Source organism: Sminthopsis crassicaudata, chromosome 3 (genome assembly GCF_048593235.1).
Source record: "Sminthopsis crassicaudata isolate SCR6 chromosome 3, ASM4859323v1, whole genome shotgun sequence".
In the NCBI taxonomy this organism is placed as follows: Eukaryota; Metazoa; Chordata; class Mammalia; order Dasyuromorphia; family Dasyuridae; genus Sminthopsis; species Sminthopsis crassicaudata.
In genome coordinates, this window is record NC_133619.1 from 637,273,135 (window position 1) to 637,289,588 (window position 16,454).

General features: G+C 53.8%; 2 protein-coding genes and 1 long non-coding RNA gene across 5 annotated transcripts; 1 reads left to right on the top strand and 2 right to left on the bottom strand.

The window, feature by feature from the left end:
* Positions 1-100: 100 nt before the first annotated feature.
* LOC141564376 (uncharacterized) lies at positions 101-4,107 on the top strand. Its single transcript, XR_012488626.1, has 2 exons — positions 101-190; positions 3,739-4,107. It is a non-coding gene; the product is annotated as an uncharacterized LOC141564376 (long non-coding RNA).
* Positions 669-8,500, bottom strand: FXYD7 (FXYD domain containing ion transport regulator 7). Its single transcript, XM_074306799.1, has 5 exons — positions 8,408-8,500; positions 2,833-2,865; positions 2,297-2,371; positions 1,529-1,562; positions 669-1,199 (listed from the first exon to the last, which is right to left on the bottom strand). The coding sequence occupies exons 1-5, from the start codon at positions 8,433-8,435 to the stop codon at positions 1,121-1,123; spliced, it is 249 nt and encodes an 82-aa protein (XP_074162900.1). The 5' UTR covers positions 8,436-8,500; the 3' UTR covers positions 669-1,120.
* Positions 8,501-8,810: 310 nt separating this feature from the next.
* On the bottom strand, positions 8,811-14,743 carry FXYD1 (FXYD domain containing ion transport regulator 1). 3 transcript variants are annotated; one of them, XM_074306806.1, is made up of 8 exons: positions 14,720-14,743; positions 11,836-11,900; positions 11,164-11,196; positions 10,882-10,956; positions 10,598-10,634; positions 9,336-9,385; positions 9,048-9,102; positions 8,811-8,892 (listed from the first exon to the last, which is right to left on the bottom strand). In XM_074306806.1, exons 1-7 carry the CDS (start codon positions 14,722-14,724, stop codon positions 9,080-9,082), a joined length of 288 nt encoding a protein of 95 aa, XP_074162907.1. In that variant the 5' UTR covers positions 14,725-14,743; the 3' UTR covers positions 8,811-8,892; positions 9,048-9,079. The 3 variants fall into 3 exon arrangements, with proteins under 3 accessions (XP_074162907.1, XP_074162909.1, XP_074162908.1); XM_074306808.1 differs by lacking the exon at positions 14,720-14,743 and adding an exon at positions 13,998-14,119; XM_074306807.1 differs by lacking the exon at positions 14,720-14,743 and adding an exon at positions 13,341-13,363.
* Between the last annotated feature and the right edge of the window lie 1,711 nt (positions 14,744-16,454).

Consider the following 16,454-nt stretch of genomic DNA (forward strand, 5'->3'; position numbering starts at 1 on the left):
GAAATGATGGGGACCGTCAGGTTGGAGGAGGGGGGAAGGAAGAAGTACCTTGAGACTCACTCATTCTGTCTTTATCTTGGAGGGGGGGGCTGACTTTATTCCTTCCTCTCCCTCCCCCCACAAGAATCAGGAAGGACACAGAGAAACCAGCGGGGGAAAACCCTGAATCCACATTTATTGAGCTCAGAAGGTAACAAACAGGGTTCCGGGCTCAGATGACTGAGTCCCAGAAGGGCAGCAGAGGTTGGGGGTCTGGATATATGGGATCTAGGAAAGGGAAAGTGGAGAAGGGAGTCCCGGATTCTAGGAAGGAGACATGGGAAGGAGTGGATGTCTGGGTCCTAGGAGGGGGGGGACCAGGGGACTGGATGCCTGGGTCCATGAGGAGTAATAGGGATGGACTTTATTGCAGAAGCCTCAGGGAGGGGGCCAGCCCTGTCCCCCAAGGGGGCTCAATGCTCTGGGCCCTGGGCACTCCCTGTGGGTGAGGAGTCCAGTTGGGGGCACAGGCAGCTCATATAGAAGGGGAACATTCACTGGTGTGAGGGGGGGCTGGGAGCGGGGGGCCCCAGCAATCTCCATCCCTAACCCCTAGGGTCTTTGAGATGGGGGCAGCGGCGGAGCTGGACGGGCCTCCTCATGTTACACGGCTCCCCCAGGGGCTGTGGGGAAAGAGACAGGGGGATAGAGAGAGGCCCAACTTCCCGCCCCGATATTCCCTTTCCCAAAACACACTAACAACACACGCTCACTTTTCCAATGCAGTATACACTCGGTGGTTAGTAAATCCCAGTCTGCTGCTGCTTTTCTTCCCCTCCCCCTAAGGAGGACAGGGACAGGAACAGGGACTGGGCTTGTGATTTGGTCCAGATTCCCAGGTGACCTCAGTACAGATCACCCCTGACAGTGTCAGAGAGTTTCTATCAAGTGCCTTGTGGAGGTCACACAGTCGCTCCACAGCCGAGCCAGAATTCGAGGTCACATCTTCCCTCCTCTGAGAACAGCTCCCTGCTCAGGGCAGCACATTGTCCCTCCGAGACTTAATCTGAAAGTCCTTCCCGAATGCGGACGCTTTCTGCCTTGGTGTCCATCCGGGGACGGATTACTCCTACTCCCCACCTCAACACACACACGCACACGCACATGCACACACACTCCCTAGTGAGGAGAGTTGACACTTACGGTTTTTAATGGTCGGACTGCAGGAAGAAAGGAATGATAAAGAGACTGTAAGGAGACCAAGAGAGAGACAGAGACAGGGAGACAGAGACGGGGAGACAGAGACAGGGGCAGATACACAGAGACAAAGGGAGACCTGAGACAGCGGCACACAGGCAGAGATGGCTAAGGAAGGTGAAGGGGCAGAAAGACACAGAAGTAGATGGAGAAGATCAGAGAGACAGAGGCAGAAAGAGACAAGGACAGAGGTGGAAATGGGGGAGAGGGAGAGTGCAAGCCAGGTAGAGGGACTCGGGGGAAATAGAGGAAGCCCACCCTCATCCCCGATCCCCCCCAAAACCCTTCTGACCTGGAGTCTGACTTCCTACACTTCACCTTCTTGCCTGCAGAGTGAAAGAAATGGGAAAATGGAAAGCTGAGACTAGTGTTGGGAGCCAGGGAAAATAATTGGGAAGAGACCCACCCAAACTCAGCATGGAGGCCTCTTAACCTGGGAGTGGGAACGCTGTGGTCTGAGGAGCCTGAGCTCGGGGGGAAGAACTCTGGACTGCGAGCTGGAGGAGGGATGCTGGCAGAGGGCTCTAGGGTAGGAGGGTCTCTGGAGCAAGGGGTCTCCAGGACAGGAGGTCCCTGGGACAGGGGGTCCCTGGGACAGAGAGTCTCCACAGCAGGGGGTCTCCAGAGCGGGGGATCTCTGAGGCAGGAGGTCTCTGGGACAGGGGGTCCCTGGGACAGGGAGTCTCCACAGCAGGGGATCTCTGAGGCAGGAGGTCTCTGGGACAGGGGGTCCCTGGGACAGGGAGTCTCCACAGAAGGGGGTCTCCAGAGCGGGGGATCTCTGAGGCAGGAGGTCTCTGGGACAGGGGGTCCCTGGGACAGGGAGTCTCCACAGCAGGGGATCTCTGAGGCAGGAGGTCTCTGGGACAGGGGGTCCCTGGGACAGGGAGTCTCCACAGAAGGGGGTCTCCAGAGCGGGGGATCTCTGAGGCAGGAGGTCTCTGGGACAGGGGGTCCCTGGGACAGGGAGTCTCCACAGCAGGGGATCTCTGAGGCAGGAGGTCTCTGGGACAGGGGGTCTCTAGAGCAGGGTCTCTATAGGTAATGGGAAAGCACTCACTGAGTATAATGACGATGCCCAGAACAAACATGATGGTAGCCAGAGTAAGTCCCACCACACGAACAGAGTCGTAGTCTGAGAAGGGAAAGAGCACATATGGCAACCCACTGCAGGCAGACTCTTCCCCAGTTCCTCTCCCCAACCTCCATCCTGTTTTTATCCCAACTTTTGGGGGCCTCAGTTTCCTCATCTGTCACATGGAGCCTCAACACAGAAGGGAGCTGAATAAACCCTATTTCCCAAGCTGTAGGTGCTCCCCTCCTCCTCTCAGCTGTCCTCTCTCTGCCCCTCTACATAACTTAATGTGGGCTCAGAAAACACCCACTATATTTGTTTGAACAGTAGCCTGAGCTCAGGATAACTTTGGGGGGACAGGGAGCCTCCCAGGCAAAGCCAACAGGATGTAGACCCTGGGCAGGCAGGAGAGCTATTTGGATTGTCAGCCATGCCTGGAGCCCTTGTGGCTTCTGAGAAGGCTGGGGCTCACTACCCATGACTCCCCTTCCAGGCCCCCTCCCACCATATCCCAAACTCACCATAGTAGAAACGGTCAGGTTCCTGAGAAGTGGCTAAAGGGAGAGACAGAAAAAAGGAGGGGAGGGAGAGAGAGAGGGATAAATATAGAAAGAAAGAGACAGACAGAGAGAGACACAGAGAGACAGAGAAACAGAGACAGAGACAGAGAGACAGAGACATACAGAGAGACAGACAGACAGACAGAGACAGAGACAGACAGAGAAAGAGACTCACAGAGAGACAGACAGACAGAGACAGAGACAGAGAGACAGAGACAGAGGGAGAGAGAGAGAGACAGAGAGACAGACAGAGAGAGAGGGACAGACAGAGAGAGATAGAGAGACAGAGACAGAGAGAGACACAGAGAGACAGACAGAGAGATAGACAAAGAGAGAGACAGACAGACAGAGAGAGAGACAGAGAGACAGAGACAGAGAGAGACACAGAGAGACAGACAGAGAGACAGAGACAGAGAGAGAGAGACAGAGAGACAGAGAGAGAGAGAGACAGAGAGATAGAGAGAGACAGAGACAAAGAGAGACAGACAGAGACAGAGAGACAGAGACAAAGAGAGAGACACACAGAGAGACAGAGAGAAAGAGAGACAGAGAGACAGAGAGACAGAGAGAGAGAGAGAGAAAGAGAGAGAGAGAGACAGAGAGAGAGAGAGAGAGAGCACTCAGACTCTCTGTCTCTTCCTCTCCATCCCTGACCATAAAAGATGGATCCTAGTTCTGCTACTTCCCATCTATGGAAAGCCAAACATTGCAATTACCAATCTGGACATCAGTTCTCTCACTTGTAAAAGCGAGGTTGTCCTCCATGTTCTCTAAGGTCCCTTCCAGCACATATTTCTATAGCACTTTTCAGATATTATCTCATTTGATTCTCACAAGATAGGTGCATTTATGATCTCCATTTTACAGATTCTGCATTTTGAATTGAGGCAGAGGTTAAGAAACTTGCTCAGAACGAAACGAGCAGAACCAGGAATACATCGTACACAATAACAGCAAGAATGGGTGATGATCAACTATGGAAGGCTTGGTTCTCAGTGGTTCAGTGATGGAAAGCAATCCCTATAGACTTTGAACAGAAAATGCATCTGCATCCAGAAAAAGAACTAAGGAGACAATCTAAATGAACAGATGCTATGTTCATTTCTTTTTTTTTCCTGTTTTTTAATCTCTCCCATGATTTTTCCCTTTTGTTCTGATTTTTTCTCCCAATATGATTCATCAAGCAATGTGTATTAAAAATAAATCACTTACTACAATTAAAAAAAAAAAAAGTAACTTGCTCAGAGTCCCACAGCTACTATTTGTCTAGACAGAATTTGAGCTTAATTTCTTCCTGACTCCAAGTCCAGAACTCTAAGACACAAACTGGCTGCCAGACTGCTTCTCTCCACTCACTCTGTGGTCCAACCTATTGGCCTATTGGCTGTTTCTCACATTCGGTGTTCCATTTCCCATCTCCATGTCTTTGTATTGTATCCCCCAGCATTCCTTCTACTCCATCTCTGGGGATCTCTGATTTATGTCAAGATTCATCTCAGTGTCATCCCCCTAGTGGCTAGCAACTGCCTGCCAAAATTGAATACACTTTATATGGATAACATATGCATATATACATCTAAATCGGGACCATTATATTTGTATATAACTCTGCTGTCTTCTATTTATGTCTATCTTCTACCTTTCTTTTCTCTCTTATCCAACTATCTTCTATCATCTATCAATCTCTCTTCTATCTCCTATCTCTCTCAGTACCAATCTCAGTATGTCATTCATCCATCCATCCATCCAAGTACCTACCTACTCATGTATCAATCCAGTCATCCATCTATCTATCCCTCCATCCATCCAACCATCATTCATCCATTTATTTATTTTTCTATCTACCCACCTACCCAACTATCTATCTATCCACCTACCTACCCATCTATCCATCCATCCATCTACCTCCAATTATTCATCTATCCATCCTTCCATCCATTTACTTATTTTTCTATCTATCCACCTACCCATCTATCTATCCATCCATACATCCATCTATCAATCTCTCTGTATATCATCTATGTATCTGTCTATCAAATTATCTTCCCTGATAGAATGCAATTTCCTTAAAAGCAGGGATTGGTTCATTTTTGTCTTTGTGTCCCCAGTATCTATCAAAGTTCCTACCACATAGTAAACGCTTACTAAATACTTGGGGATTGATTAATTACCTCAGGATTTCTTTCAGAGCATGATTGATCTGTAGATATGTTTTCAGTCAATCTGCTCCACTTTCTCACTTATACCTAATTTCCTTTGTTTCGCCTTTCTAGACTCGGTTCAAAATCTCTGCTCTGGGAAGTCTTTCTAGCTTCCACCTTTATCCTCTGTCTAGTGAGGAAGATGATTCACATTCATATAATGCTTTAAGGTTTGCAAAGTTATTCCCATTTCCTAGATAAAGAAAACAGAGATTAACTGTGCCGTTTCCAGGGTCTAGTAAGGCAGGATTCCAACCCAAGTTTTCTGCTTCAGATCTCTGGTCCTCTAACCACTACACTTGCTTCCTCCTGTGACAGCTCCTACCCTGTGACTCCTGGATCTGATTGTGGTTTATGCCTATTTATCTCCAGCTTCTTTCCTTAGTATTAGGAGCTTCTGCTACCTCAGATGGAGAGGGGTATGACACATCTCCTCCTCGGGATGCTTAGTACAAATGATCAGGGAGTCTGCAGAGAGATTCCCTATGAGTTGGGATGGGGAACTAGACACTTTTCCGAAGTCTTATTGAGCTCCTCAGATTCTAGAATTCTGTGCGTGGAAGATGTCCATGGGCTTGACAGTGTTTTGTGAGCTCATTTTCTTAAATTCCCAGGTGTAGATACAGAGTCTGGAGGATCAATTTTTGGAACTGAAGGCATCTCTGTCTCTTTCTCTGTCTCTTTCTCTCTCTCCCTCTGTGTGTGTATGTGTGTGTGTGTGTGTGTGTGTGTGTGTGTGTCTGTGCTGTCTTTGTGTCTCTCTCTGTGTCTCTGTCTCTCTCTCTCCCTATGTGTGTGTGTGTGTGTGTCTCTCTGTGTGCTGTCTCTGTTTCTCTCCCTGTGTATCTGTCTCTCTCTCTTTCTCTCCATCTGTGTGTGTGTCTCTCTCTGTCTCTCTGTATGTTATCTCTGTATCTGTCTCTGTCTCTCTCCCTGTGTGTGTGTGTGTGTGTGTGTGTGTGTGTGTGTGTATGTGTGTATTTTCCCCTCTGCCTCCCCCATGCTCTGTTCCCTCAAGCACAGGGAAGGTGGGAGGCTGAGGCCCCTCAGGATGGAGCTGCACTAGGGGGGTGGAGCAAGAAGGGATGCATTACCACGGGCCCGTTGCCAAGGAGAAGCTAGGAAAGGAGGGGGTTGCTGCAGCAACTGGGGCATTCTGAAAGGGAGGGAGTGTGATGGGGGAAGGGAGGAGAAGGAGAGGGGGAGGAGGCAATGTGGTCAAGCACCCCGTTATTCTTTCCAGCCCCCAAGAATCTTCCATTCGGCTTACCCCGAGCTGGGGTGCCTCTAACCTCTGCCTGACCAGCCTTGGGCGGAAGGGGTATGGGGAAGGCTGGCTGGGCAGTGCGGGCTCTAGAGCCCCCAGACTCTGCCCAGAGTGCAGGCTGCCGGTGACAGAGCTCTTCCCTTTGCCCCTCCCCCCTCCCCCTGTCATGCCCTCGCCTCTCGGAAGATGAGTTTTCTCAGTGACTGCAAGACCGAACATGTGGCTTCCTCCGTCCCTGTGGATTTCCCGAGCCCCGAGCTCCCCTCGAGGAGGCTGGGCTGGGAGCCTTTGGGGGGAGGTCTCTGTCGGCCCATTGGCCATCGATCGGAACGCCGCAGCATCTCCGGGAAATCGCCGTGTCTGGGTTCCTGCCAGACAGATGTCTGGGGAAGATGCGCCTCCCCGCCACCCCATCCCCCCCCGCACCCGCACACCAGTGCTCCCCAGCTCCTCCTTGCCCAGAACCTTCTCCCCTACAGAGCCCCTCTCCCCCGGCTCCTTCCGCCTCAGAGCCTTTCCCAAGCAACTTCACTCCCCGAAGCTTAACACCGCCCCCCTGCCCCAGACCCTTAACGGCCCCTCTGCCCACCATCCCCCCCTTTTCCTGTCCGGAGAAAAGGTGCGAGGCTTTCTCCCCGGCTCTCCTCACCCCGCCCCACCCCAGCCTCCAGAGCATCCCGTCCCGGTCCGGGAGCCACGGCCTACGTGGGTCTCAGGGGGACGGGAAAGCTGCGAGGGGTGGGGGATGGTGCGGCTCACGCCACCTACTTGAGGCGAAGCCAGAGAGCCCGTATTCAAACCCTGCGACCCCAGGTGACCCGAGGCGGAGGCGACGGACACACCCCGAAGGAAGGCGCTCCTCCCCCACCCCAGGCTCAGCAGAGGGGAGGGTCCCCTCCGCTCCGGTCCCTCCCCTCCCCTCCCTGGGTGGGGTCACTGCGGCTTACCGCCCCTGCAGGCGCGCCATCCCCGCAGCCTGCACCCTCCTCCCCGCCCCCCGCCCCGGCCGGGCTCTTTCTCCGTCTCTAGCAGTCGTTCCCCCTCCCATCTTCTCGGGCTTCCCCTCCCCCCAAGTCTCGAAGGTGTATTTGCCCAAACCAAGATGCTTTAGCTGGTGGAAATGACCAACTGGAATATCTCATCCCACCTCCCTCCCCCCCTCTCCCCGGCCCCACCCACCCTCGCTCGGGGTCAAGAACCCTCGAGAGAGCCAGAAACGCGGCCATCGAAGGAGAGGATGCTCTCCCTAGGGTCCGGCACTGCATAGGTGCAATCCCGGAGGTCTCCCCGCACCCCCATAAACAATCACACTTCCGACCCACGTATACATGCCCCAGCGCATCCCGGGCCTCGCGGCAGAAAACACCTTCCCGCTGCACTTCCCCAGGGGCTGGACCATCTATCTAGTTGCCATAGCTACGGCTCAGATCAGTCACTCACTCATTCAGCAAACATGTATCCAGTTTACGAGATGCAGGGCCAGTGACATCCCCCTCTCCCTGCCCCCTCCCCGGGAAGATCTCCCCGTATGCCAGAAGCTCTCCCCCTTCGCCCACCTCCCCGCCAGGCTCCCCTCTCGGCCTCGGGGCAAGTCTTTTGCCCGTCATCCTCCAAAAGAGCAGGTTCCGTCTCTCCCCCCCCCCCAGCCCCTCCAGCCCTTCCAGCCCAGGCTCCGTCTCCCCCCCAGCCCCTCCAGCCCTTCCAGCCCAGGCTCCGTCTCCCTCCAGCTCGAGGACCCAGATCAGGGTCCTGGCTCTCTCCATCCCCTCAGACCAGAGTCCCCTAGCCCTCTATCTCCAGCCCCCCGTTGGGGTCCCTTTCATTCTCCTAGAGGGGATTCTGCGACTCCTCTAGACCTCTCCAGATGCCCCCCCCGACCTCCGAGAATGGCATTCCTGCTTCTTCAACTCTTTCATAACGGGGTCCCCTGTCCTCTTCCTGGCCCCCACTAGCCCCTAGATCAGGAGTCCGCTTCCCTTGTTCCCCGTGACGGGGTCCCCCTTTCCTCCATCCCCCTGGCAGGGGTCCCCCGTAGCTGCGGGCGTGGCAGAGCCTCGCTCCCTCTCACCCTGTGTGATGGGCTCGGGGGTCACCATGGCTGGGCCGGGGGCGCGGAAGACAGAGGCAGCAGCTGCAGAGGGAGCCCAGATCTGACTGGGGGAGGGGGCAGACTTGCAAGGGGGGGGACTGGAGAGGGACCTCCGGGTTGGGGGCGGTGGAAAGGGCGGAGGCGGACACTGCAGCCAATGGGGGCTCCGTGGGGGGGGCGGGGGCGGGTTTCCCGGGCTCCCCGCCCCCGCCTCCCCTCGGCGACCCCTCCCCCTCCCGCATGCCAGCCCAATCCCCGCCTCGAGTGTCTGCGGAGCCCGTGGGCGGGGGCGCCTCCTAGCGGGGGGAGAGGGGGAGCGTCAGGCTTTCGGGGACTCGGGCGGCCGGACCCGGCTGTGGGACAGAGACACGGACTGCGCGGGGAAGAAGACTGGCCTTTATTACAGGTTCGGGGGAGCTGGGGACACCGTGGGAGTGGGGCCGTGGGCAGCGGTCCTGGGAAACCTGTGGAGAGGGGGAAGGAGAAGAAGCGTCAAGTCGGAGAGGGACCTGGAGGCACGGGGAAACCCAGGGGGCTTGGACCCTTCGGGCCCCTCGTCGCCCCATCTTTCTCCTCGCTCAGCACCCCGCCCCCACCCACCCTGATAACGACCCATTACCTGGTCAGCCTCGGAGACTTCGTCTCAGGCTCCTAACGCCTTCTGCTGGAGAGGCCTGGGGGAGGAAGGCAGGGGTGGGGGCCGCGCGGCGGGGGCGCCCCGGACAATGCCCCTCCCCGGCTCCCGCTTGCCCACCCTCCTCTCCCATTCCCCTCCCCCAGCCCACGATTTTCCCGGGGGTCCTCTCCAGCGTTCTGAGGCAGCCGGGGATCCCCCCCACATCAGAGTGACCACACCCCCTTCTCTAAGTGGGGCCACTCGGGGAAGGGGCTCCGAAAGCCAACTCACGGCGGATGGAACTGCGGAAAGTGCCCTCTTCCTCGTCGGGCTCCCCGGTTCTGAGAAGTGGAAGAAAGGCAGAGAACCGTGTTAGGCAATCGATGAGGGGGGGGAGGAAGAGAGAGACGAGAGATAGAGAGAGAGAGAGATAGGGAGATAGAGACAGAAAGACAGAGAGAGGCAGAGACAGAGACAGAGAGAGACAGAGAGACAGAGACAGACACAGAGAGGCAGAGACAGAGAGACGGACAGAGAGATAGAGACAGAAAGAAAGAAGGAGAGAGAGAGGGGAGGAAGAGAGGAAAGGAGGGAGGCAGAGACAGAGAAAAAAGAGAAAGAGGAGATAGAGAGAAGGAAGGAAGGGAAGAGAGAGAGAGAGAGAAGGAGGCAGGGAGGGAGGGAGGGAGGGGGAGAAGGAGAGAGAAGGAAAGAGATATGAGACAGAATAGAAAAGGAAGAGAGAAGAGACAGAAAAAATAGAATTTGAGATGGAGCAAGTTAGAAATGAAGAGAGAAACACAGAGATTGTGCATGTTTGTGTGTGTGTGTGTGTGTGTGTGTGTGTGTCCAGGATGGATTAAGATAAAAAGATAACAGTCAGAGATAGAGTTGAAAATAGACTCTGAGACGGAGCAAGACAGAAATGGAGACAGAGAAAAGCCAAAGGAGAGAGAGATGAAAATCCGATTACAATACAGAGAAGAGGTGAGAAATGAAGATGGAGTCAGAAGCAGAGATGGAGAGGGAAGGGATGACAAAGTAAAAAAAAAAAAAAAAAAAAAAAAAACAGCCACTTCACAGAAGTTCAGAGTTTCACATACAATCTTCCTTTCCCCTTTTTCTTTACACTGAAATGTCATGTGTGTTGCGTTCATAACAAAAAAAGAAATAGAAACTGAATGTTAAAAATGAAAGTTGGGTCAAAACCTGAAGTGGAAAAAGACTGGGAAAGACAAAAACAATCCTAGGAGAGAGGGAGGGATTAAAAGAGGAGGGAGAGTTAGAAGTGAAGATGGAGAATGGAGTGCAAATGAACACAGAGACAGACTCAAAGATACAGAGATAGAGAAAGAAAAAGATAGGATTCCAAGATATGGAAGGAGAAAAACAATGTACAAAGGAGTGAGATAGATGAGAAGGGTTGAGGAAGGATGGAGAGAGCAAAGGAGATGAAAGATTTCATGAAGACAAAGGGGCAGCCCAGGGATGGTGTGGCAAAGGAGGGTGGGGGGAGGGGTTCGGCTGGAAGAGGGGGAGGGGAGGTCACTCACTTTTGCTGTTGATTGAATTTGCAGCGACATCTTCGGCCTGGGGGGAGAGGGGATATCAACCAGTCAGTCAGTTTGTGCCAGACAGTGGGGTACAGAGAAGAAAAAGGGAGCGGTGCCCATCTTCCAGAGGTTTACATTTTTCCCAGGAGACAACAGGTACCCCAACAAAGGTCTCCTCAGGATGAATGTTCTTGCAGAGGTGCGGGAGATCATTGGTCCACCCCCTCCTCCATTCACCACCCCCCCATTCCTAGCTCATCCCTTGTGTTTTGAGGAAGACTTACTGAGGATGATGAGGATGCCCAGGATGAAGAGGACGCCAGCAAACACTAGCCCTCCAATCCTCAGGGACTGGTAGTCTGAGAGAGGGGAGAGAGTGGGGAGTGAGGAGGTGGGCCGGAGAGCGGGCCAGAGAGTGGACCAGAGAGTGGACCAGAGAATGGGTTGGAGAATGTGGGCCAGAGAGGGGGCCAGAGAAGGGTCCAGAGAAGGGGCTGGAGAGTGGGCCCGAGAGCAGGCCGTGGGTTGGGGGCACACAAAAGATACACACGTGGATCTGTTCTCACCATATGTGAATGGGTCTCTTTCCTTCGGAGCTTCTGGAAAGATACAAGGATCAGGGTTAGGGAGAGACTGAGGATGCTAAATCAGGAGTGGCAGCTCTGGCCTCTAACTGACCATGCCCCCCAGGAAATGGACTTTTTGAGTCGCTGGACTTTCCGTTTATAGTTTGGAAGGTGGAACGTGGCCCTTTCTCCCTTTTTGTCTTAGTGGAGAGAAAAAATTGGTGGGAATGAAAAGGTCTGAGTCCTAATCCCGTCGGCCAAGTCCCTCACTCACTATGGAAAGCAATGTCTCCTCTCTGGGCCTCAGTTTCCCCTTCATAAAACAAGACCAATCATCCTGGCCCGGTGACCTCACAAGGCTATGGTGTTCTAGAAATGAGCTGTTGATACTTAGGATGGGACAGTGTGGCTTCTGCCTGGGATGCCCACGTGGCCATTCTCGTGCCCCAGATTCACTCCTTGTCCCTGTTATGTTTGGTGTGACTCCATGTTAAATAGGGTTCTCACCCCGGAGGAGGCCGGCTTCTCTGGGGAGAGTCTGAGGCACACAGATAACTCAGGTATTTGGAGGACCTAGATGTACCCCACTGGGCACTGGCTAATGGTTTGCCCAGCACCATGGCAGCCTCCCCCCACCCCCCAAGCCCTTCTCTCTCCACCCATTAGACTCACCAGCTTTGGCCGCTGAGATCAGGGCTACGCAGAGGAACAAGAGCTGGGTAAGGGGCTCCATCATCCTGTGGGGATACAGTGGAGCCAGTTAGATTCCCCCAGGACGCTCTTCCCACAACCGGTGCTGAGCCAGATCCCAAAGGGTTAAGTCTAAGAAGGGCCTAGGACCTAATCCAGCCAGAGCCATCTGGACCAGTTGGTCGCCCTGAGATACGGAGGGAGCCCTCCTAGGGCTGGGATACCAAGCCAGAACAGAGGGTCATGGGAAACATTGCACAGGGCAGCCCAGGGCAGGCACTACGGAGACAGAGTTGGAGGGGGGGACACAGCCTTGAACCCACATGGCAAACTGAAGTTCCCCAAGGAAGGAATGGGGGATTCAGGGCCCAGCTTCTTGGAGGTCCGGCCTCAGAGAGAGGAGAGAGAAATAACAGAGCGGGGGGAAGGGAGAAAGACAGACACAGAGAGAAAGAGAGACAAGACAGAGACAAAGAGACAGACACACAAAGACAGAGAGAGACAGAGACAGAGAAACAGAGACACACAGAGAGATTTAGAGGCAGAGAGAGAGACAGAGAGAAACAGAGACACAGAGACAGAATGAGTGAGTGTGAGAGTGTGTGTGTGTGTGTGTGTGTGTGTGTGTGTGTGTGTGTGATACAACAGGAAAGAACCAGATACAGAGGTCTAAGAGACCCAGAAAGTGCAGTGTCATCCAGAAGAAACATACAAATCCCCTGGAGTGAAGAGACATACACACACACACTCACACACACTCACAATCACATTCACACACTCACACTCACACATACACAATCACACATACTTACACACACTCATGAGTGTGTACACACTCATAATCACACACACTCACATTCATACAATCACACTCACACATACAATATACTCACACACTCACAATCACACTCACACACATACAATATACTCATACACTCACAATCACAATCACAGACTCACATACACACAATCACACTCACACACATACAATATACTCACAACCACATCACACACATACAATATACTCACACACAATCACAATCACACAATCACATTCACACTCACATACACAATCACACACATTCACACAATCCCACACTCACAATCAACTCACACACTCACACACACTTACATTCACACAATCACACTTACACATACACTCATAATCACATTCACACACACACTCACACACGCTCACAATGACACACACAATCACACTCATAATCACATTCACAATCACACATACAATCACACTCACACACATAATCACAATCACACTCACACCCTTCAAACACCCACACAAGGTCACACAGTCCATTCTCAGTCACTGGAACATCCCTGGCACCCTGCCAAGCCTCGCCTGACCCTTGGGCATGGGACCCGGAGGTATAAATATCTCCAGCATCATCCCAGAGGAATTTGCCTCCCCATGTAGCCATGACAACTGCACCCATTAATTCCCTTTAACTCCTAGAGAGTCGCCTCACCACAGTTAGAAAGGGGCTGCAGCAACAGGCCAGGGGAGCCCTGGCAGCTCCAGCTCATGGCCCTCTCCCCACCCCAGCCCCCACTCCTGAGGCCCAGCCGTTCTTTACCAAGGGGTGTCATTGTTGACAAAAACAAACGCTCAGGGAGTTTCTAGAACAGTCGGACAAACAGACAGCCACATCTGGGGCAGCGGGCCAGAGGAACTCTGCCCCGACTGCATCTGGAAGAGCCAGATGGAGCAGCGCTTGTAGTGGAGGAGCGGAGCAGTGTCCAGCGGTTAGGGAATGGGGCACTCGTGCGCGCGCACACACACACACACACACACACACACACACTCACACTCTCACACATACATAAACATATAATCACACACAAAAATCCTGTCACAAATACACAAATGTGTATTGTACTAACACACACTCACACTCTCAGTCACTCACATACACACACACTACACACAAACTCTCACACACTCACACACATTACACACTCACATACACTCACACTCTGACACTAGCACGCAGCTTGACCCAGCAGCCCTGCCCCAAACACCCGGGAAGGCCTGCCTAGCGCCAGGAACCCTCGCTCCCGTCCTTGCCCAGAGTTCCAGGGTGGGGTGTGTGCGGGGGGTGGGGGAGGCTCCTCTCCCTTCTCGCCTCCATAGCTGGGGTCCAGCCCAGAGCCGCCGGCCTGGAGCAGATACACATCCAGATTCCGCTGTTATTCACCAGCCCCGGACCGGTGGGGGGAAGAGGCGCTAACAACAGAATTCTCTCTTCCTCTGGGGCCCCTCTGTGGGTGAGAGGCGGGAGCCCCAAAGCCAGGAGAGGTAGAGCAGAGCCAGCCAGCCCCCACCCCACCCCCATCATCCCACTGCCTCCATGCTCCTTCACACACTCCCATACTGGCCCGGGACATTCTCTCCTCTCTGCTCCCAAAATAGGAACCCCTCCTCCCAAAGCAGAGGGAGAGCCAGGGGACAGGGCAGATCTGCGTGGGGAACCTCAGGGGCTTGGGGGAAGCTCACCCCAACAGAGCAGTACTCGATCCTAGGCTGTCTGTGCTCAGGGGTCCCGAAGGCTCTGCCGAGGACCCCCTGGGCTGGATGCACCGCCCCCCTCCTCCTCCTCCTCCTCTTCCCCTCCCTTCCCCTCCCTTCTCCTCCCCAGGCACTGTAACTGGAGCCCAGGCTGGAGGGAGGCCAGGGGGCGGGGGACTTGGGGGGGTGAGGCCCCCGGCCGGAGCAAGCCCAGGGCCCGTTAGCTTAACTCTCTCCTCCCAGACAAGGGTGAAATGTGCTACTGGCGGGCACCCGCCCGGCAGCGAGGGGACCGTGGGGCCAAAGTTTCTGGCCATTTGACAACACACATGGGTCTACCTCATGCCAGGCTGATAGGGCCAGCCCAGCCCCCTCCCCAGGCCTCTCCAACAGGAGCCTCTCTGAACGTTCCAGCAGCTCCTGCAAAGGCCCTCGCTCACCCCAGAGCCTGCTGGGATTGCCCAAGGGAGAGCTGGGGGCCCCTTCCTCTCCATTCCTCCTCCGGGCAGAGTCTGTAACTCCCCACCATTGGGGAGCTCTACTTTATCCCAAATGTGATGCTTAAGACCCTTGTTCAGTCGTGTCCGACTCCTCATGACCCTATTTGGGGTTTTCTTGGCAAAGACACTAGAACGGCTGGTTGTTTCCTTCTCTGGCTGATTGGGGGTGGGGGGGCTGCTAAAGCAGCTTGCCCAGGATCCCTCATCTGGTGAGACAGGATTTGAACTCAGGCTTAATGAATGCAGGCCTGGCACTGTACCGCCTAACTTCATGAGGCAGCAGGGTGTTGTCTCCCTCCCTCTCTGTGTATCTCTGTGTCTCTGTCTCTGTTTTTCTCTCTCTGTTCCTATTTCTGTCTCTCTCTGTCTCTGTTTCTATCTCTGTGTCTCTCTCATCTCTGTCTCTCTCATATACATACACATACATTCATACTAACACACACTCACAATGTACACACACGCACACCCAGCACTCACAGGCACCTCGTCTAGCTCCTAAACACTTCACGTCCCTGGCCTCGCAGCCCAGCCCGAGCCCCCCTCTCCTGTGACCCCATGCCCAGTTTTTGGAATTTCCCTTGGGTCTGGGCTTCCCCACCCCACCCAGGGCTCCTCTCCTGTCCCCTTCACATCTGGCTGTTGGATGGCCTGTGGGCCTGGGCACGGTCCCATTTGGACTCAGCTCTGGGGCAGAACCCCTCACACTCTCCTATCCCAGATCACTCCCAGGGTCACTGACCAGTCCTGGTTAATGATCATCCTAATGTTTGAACAGCCCAGGAGGGAGAAAAGAAGCCTGGGACATGGCCACCTGGGTACTAGACCAGTCTCCAGTCCACAGACCTCCTCCCCCTTCCAAACATTGACTAGAGCTTCTCCCACCCTCTACCTTCCAGGAAGCCTTCCTGGGTTAATCCCAGCCAGTTACAATCAAAAGTCCCCAGCAGAGGCAGAGATAGTCATGGTGCAGGGTCAAGAGTATAGAATTTGGGGGAAGCCAGAAAATCTGGTTTGGATCCCCATTTACACCCAAGGTCCACTGCTTGCTATTGACATGACTTTAAGCATAAACCCTAGAATGTTCTGGAACTCAGTTTCCTTTTCTGCAAAATAAGGGCATCAAGCAGAATGGCCTTTAAGGCTCTCATGACCTTGACCCTAATGGATTCAGGCCGAGTGGTGGGCCAAGAGCCTCTGAGGGACAGAACTAAAAGAGACAGCAGGGATTTCTCTTGCAACATCAGATTCTAGAGCTGACTCCTGCTGAAGGGGAACTCCCCCCTCAAGCCTCCCTTTTCCATAATTCTCGGTTGCCGTCCTTCGTTCTCAGAGGCCCGATATGACTTGAGTTACCGTGTGTCCAAGTGTGGCTTTTCAGACCAACAGGAGCTCGGAAGGCCCTGATGCTGGGTGGACACAGTTCGTCCCGGTGAACATTTCGGACGGACTCTCAGAACACCAGTTGGTAGGAGGGCAGCTAGGTAGTGCAGTGGATAAGTGCTTGGCCTAGAATCAGGAAGATGAGTTTTCCTGAGCTGTGTGACCTTGGGCATGTCACTTTACCCCATCTGCCT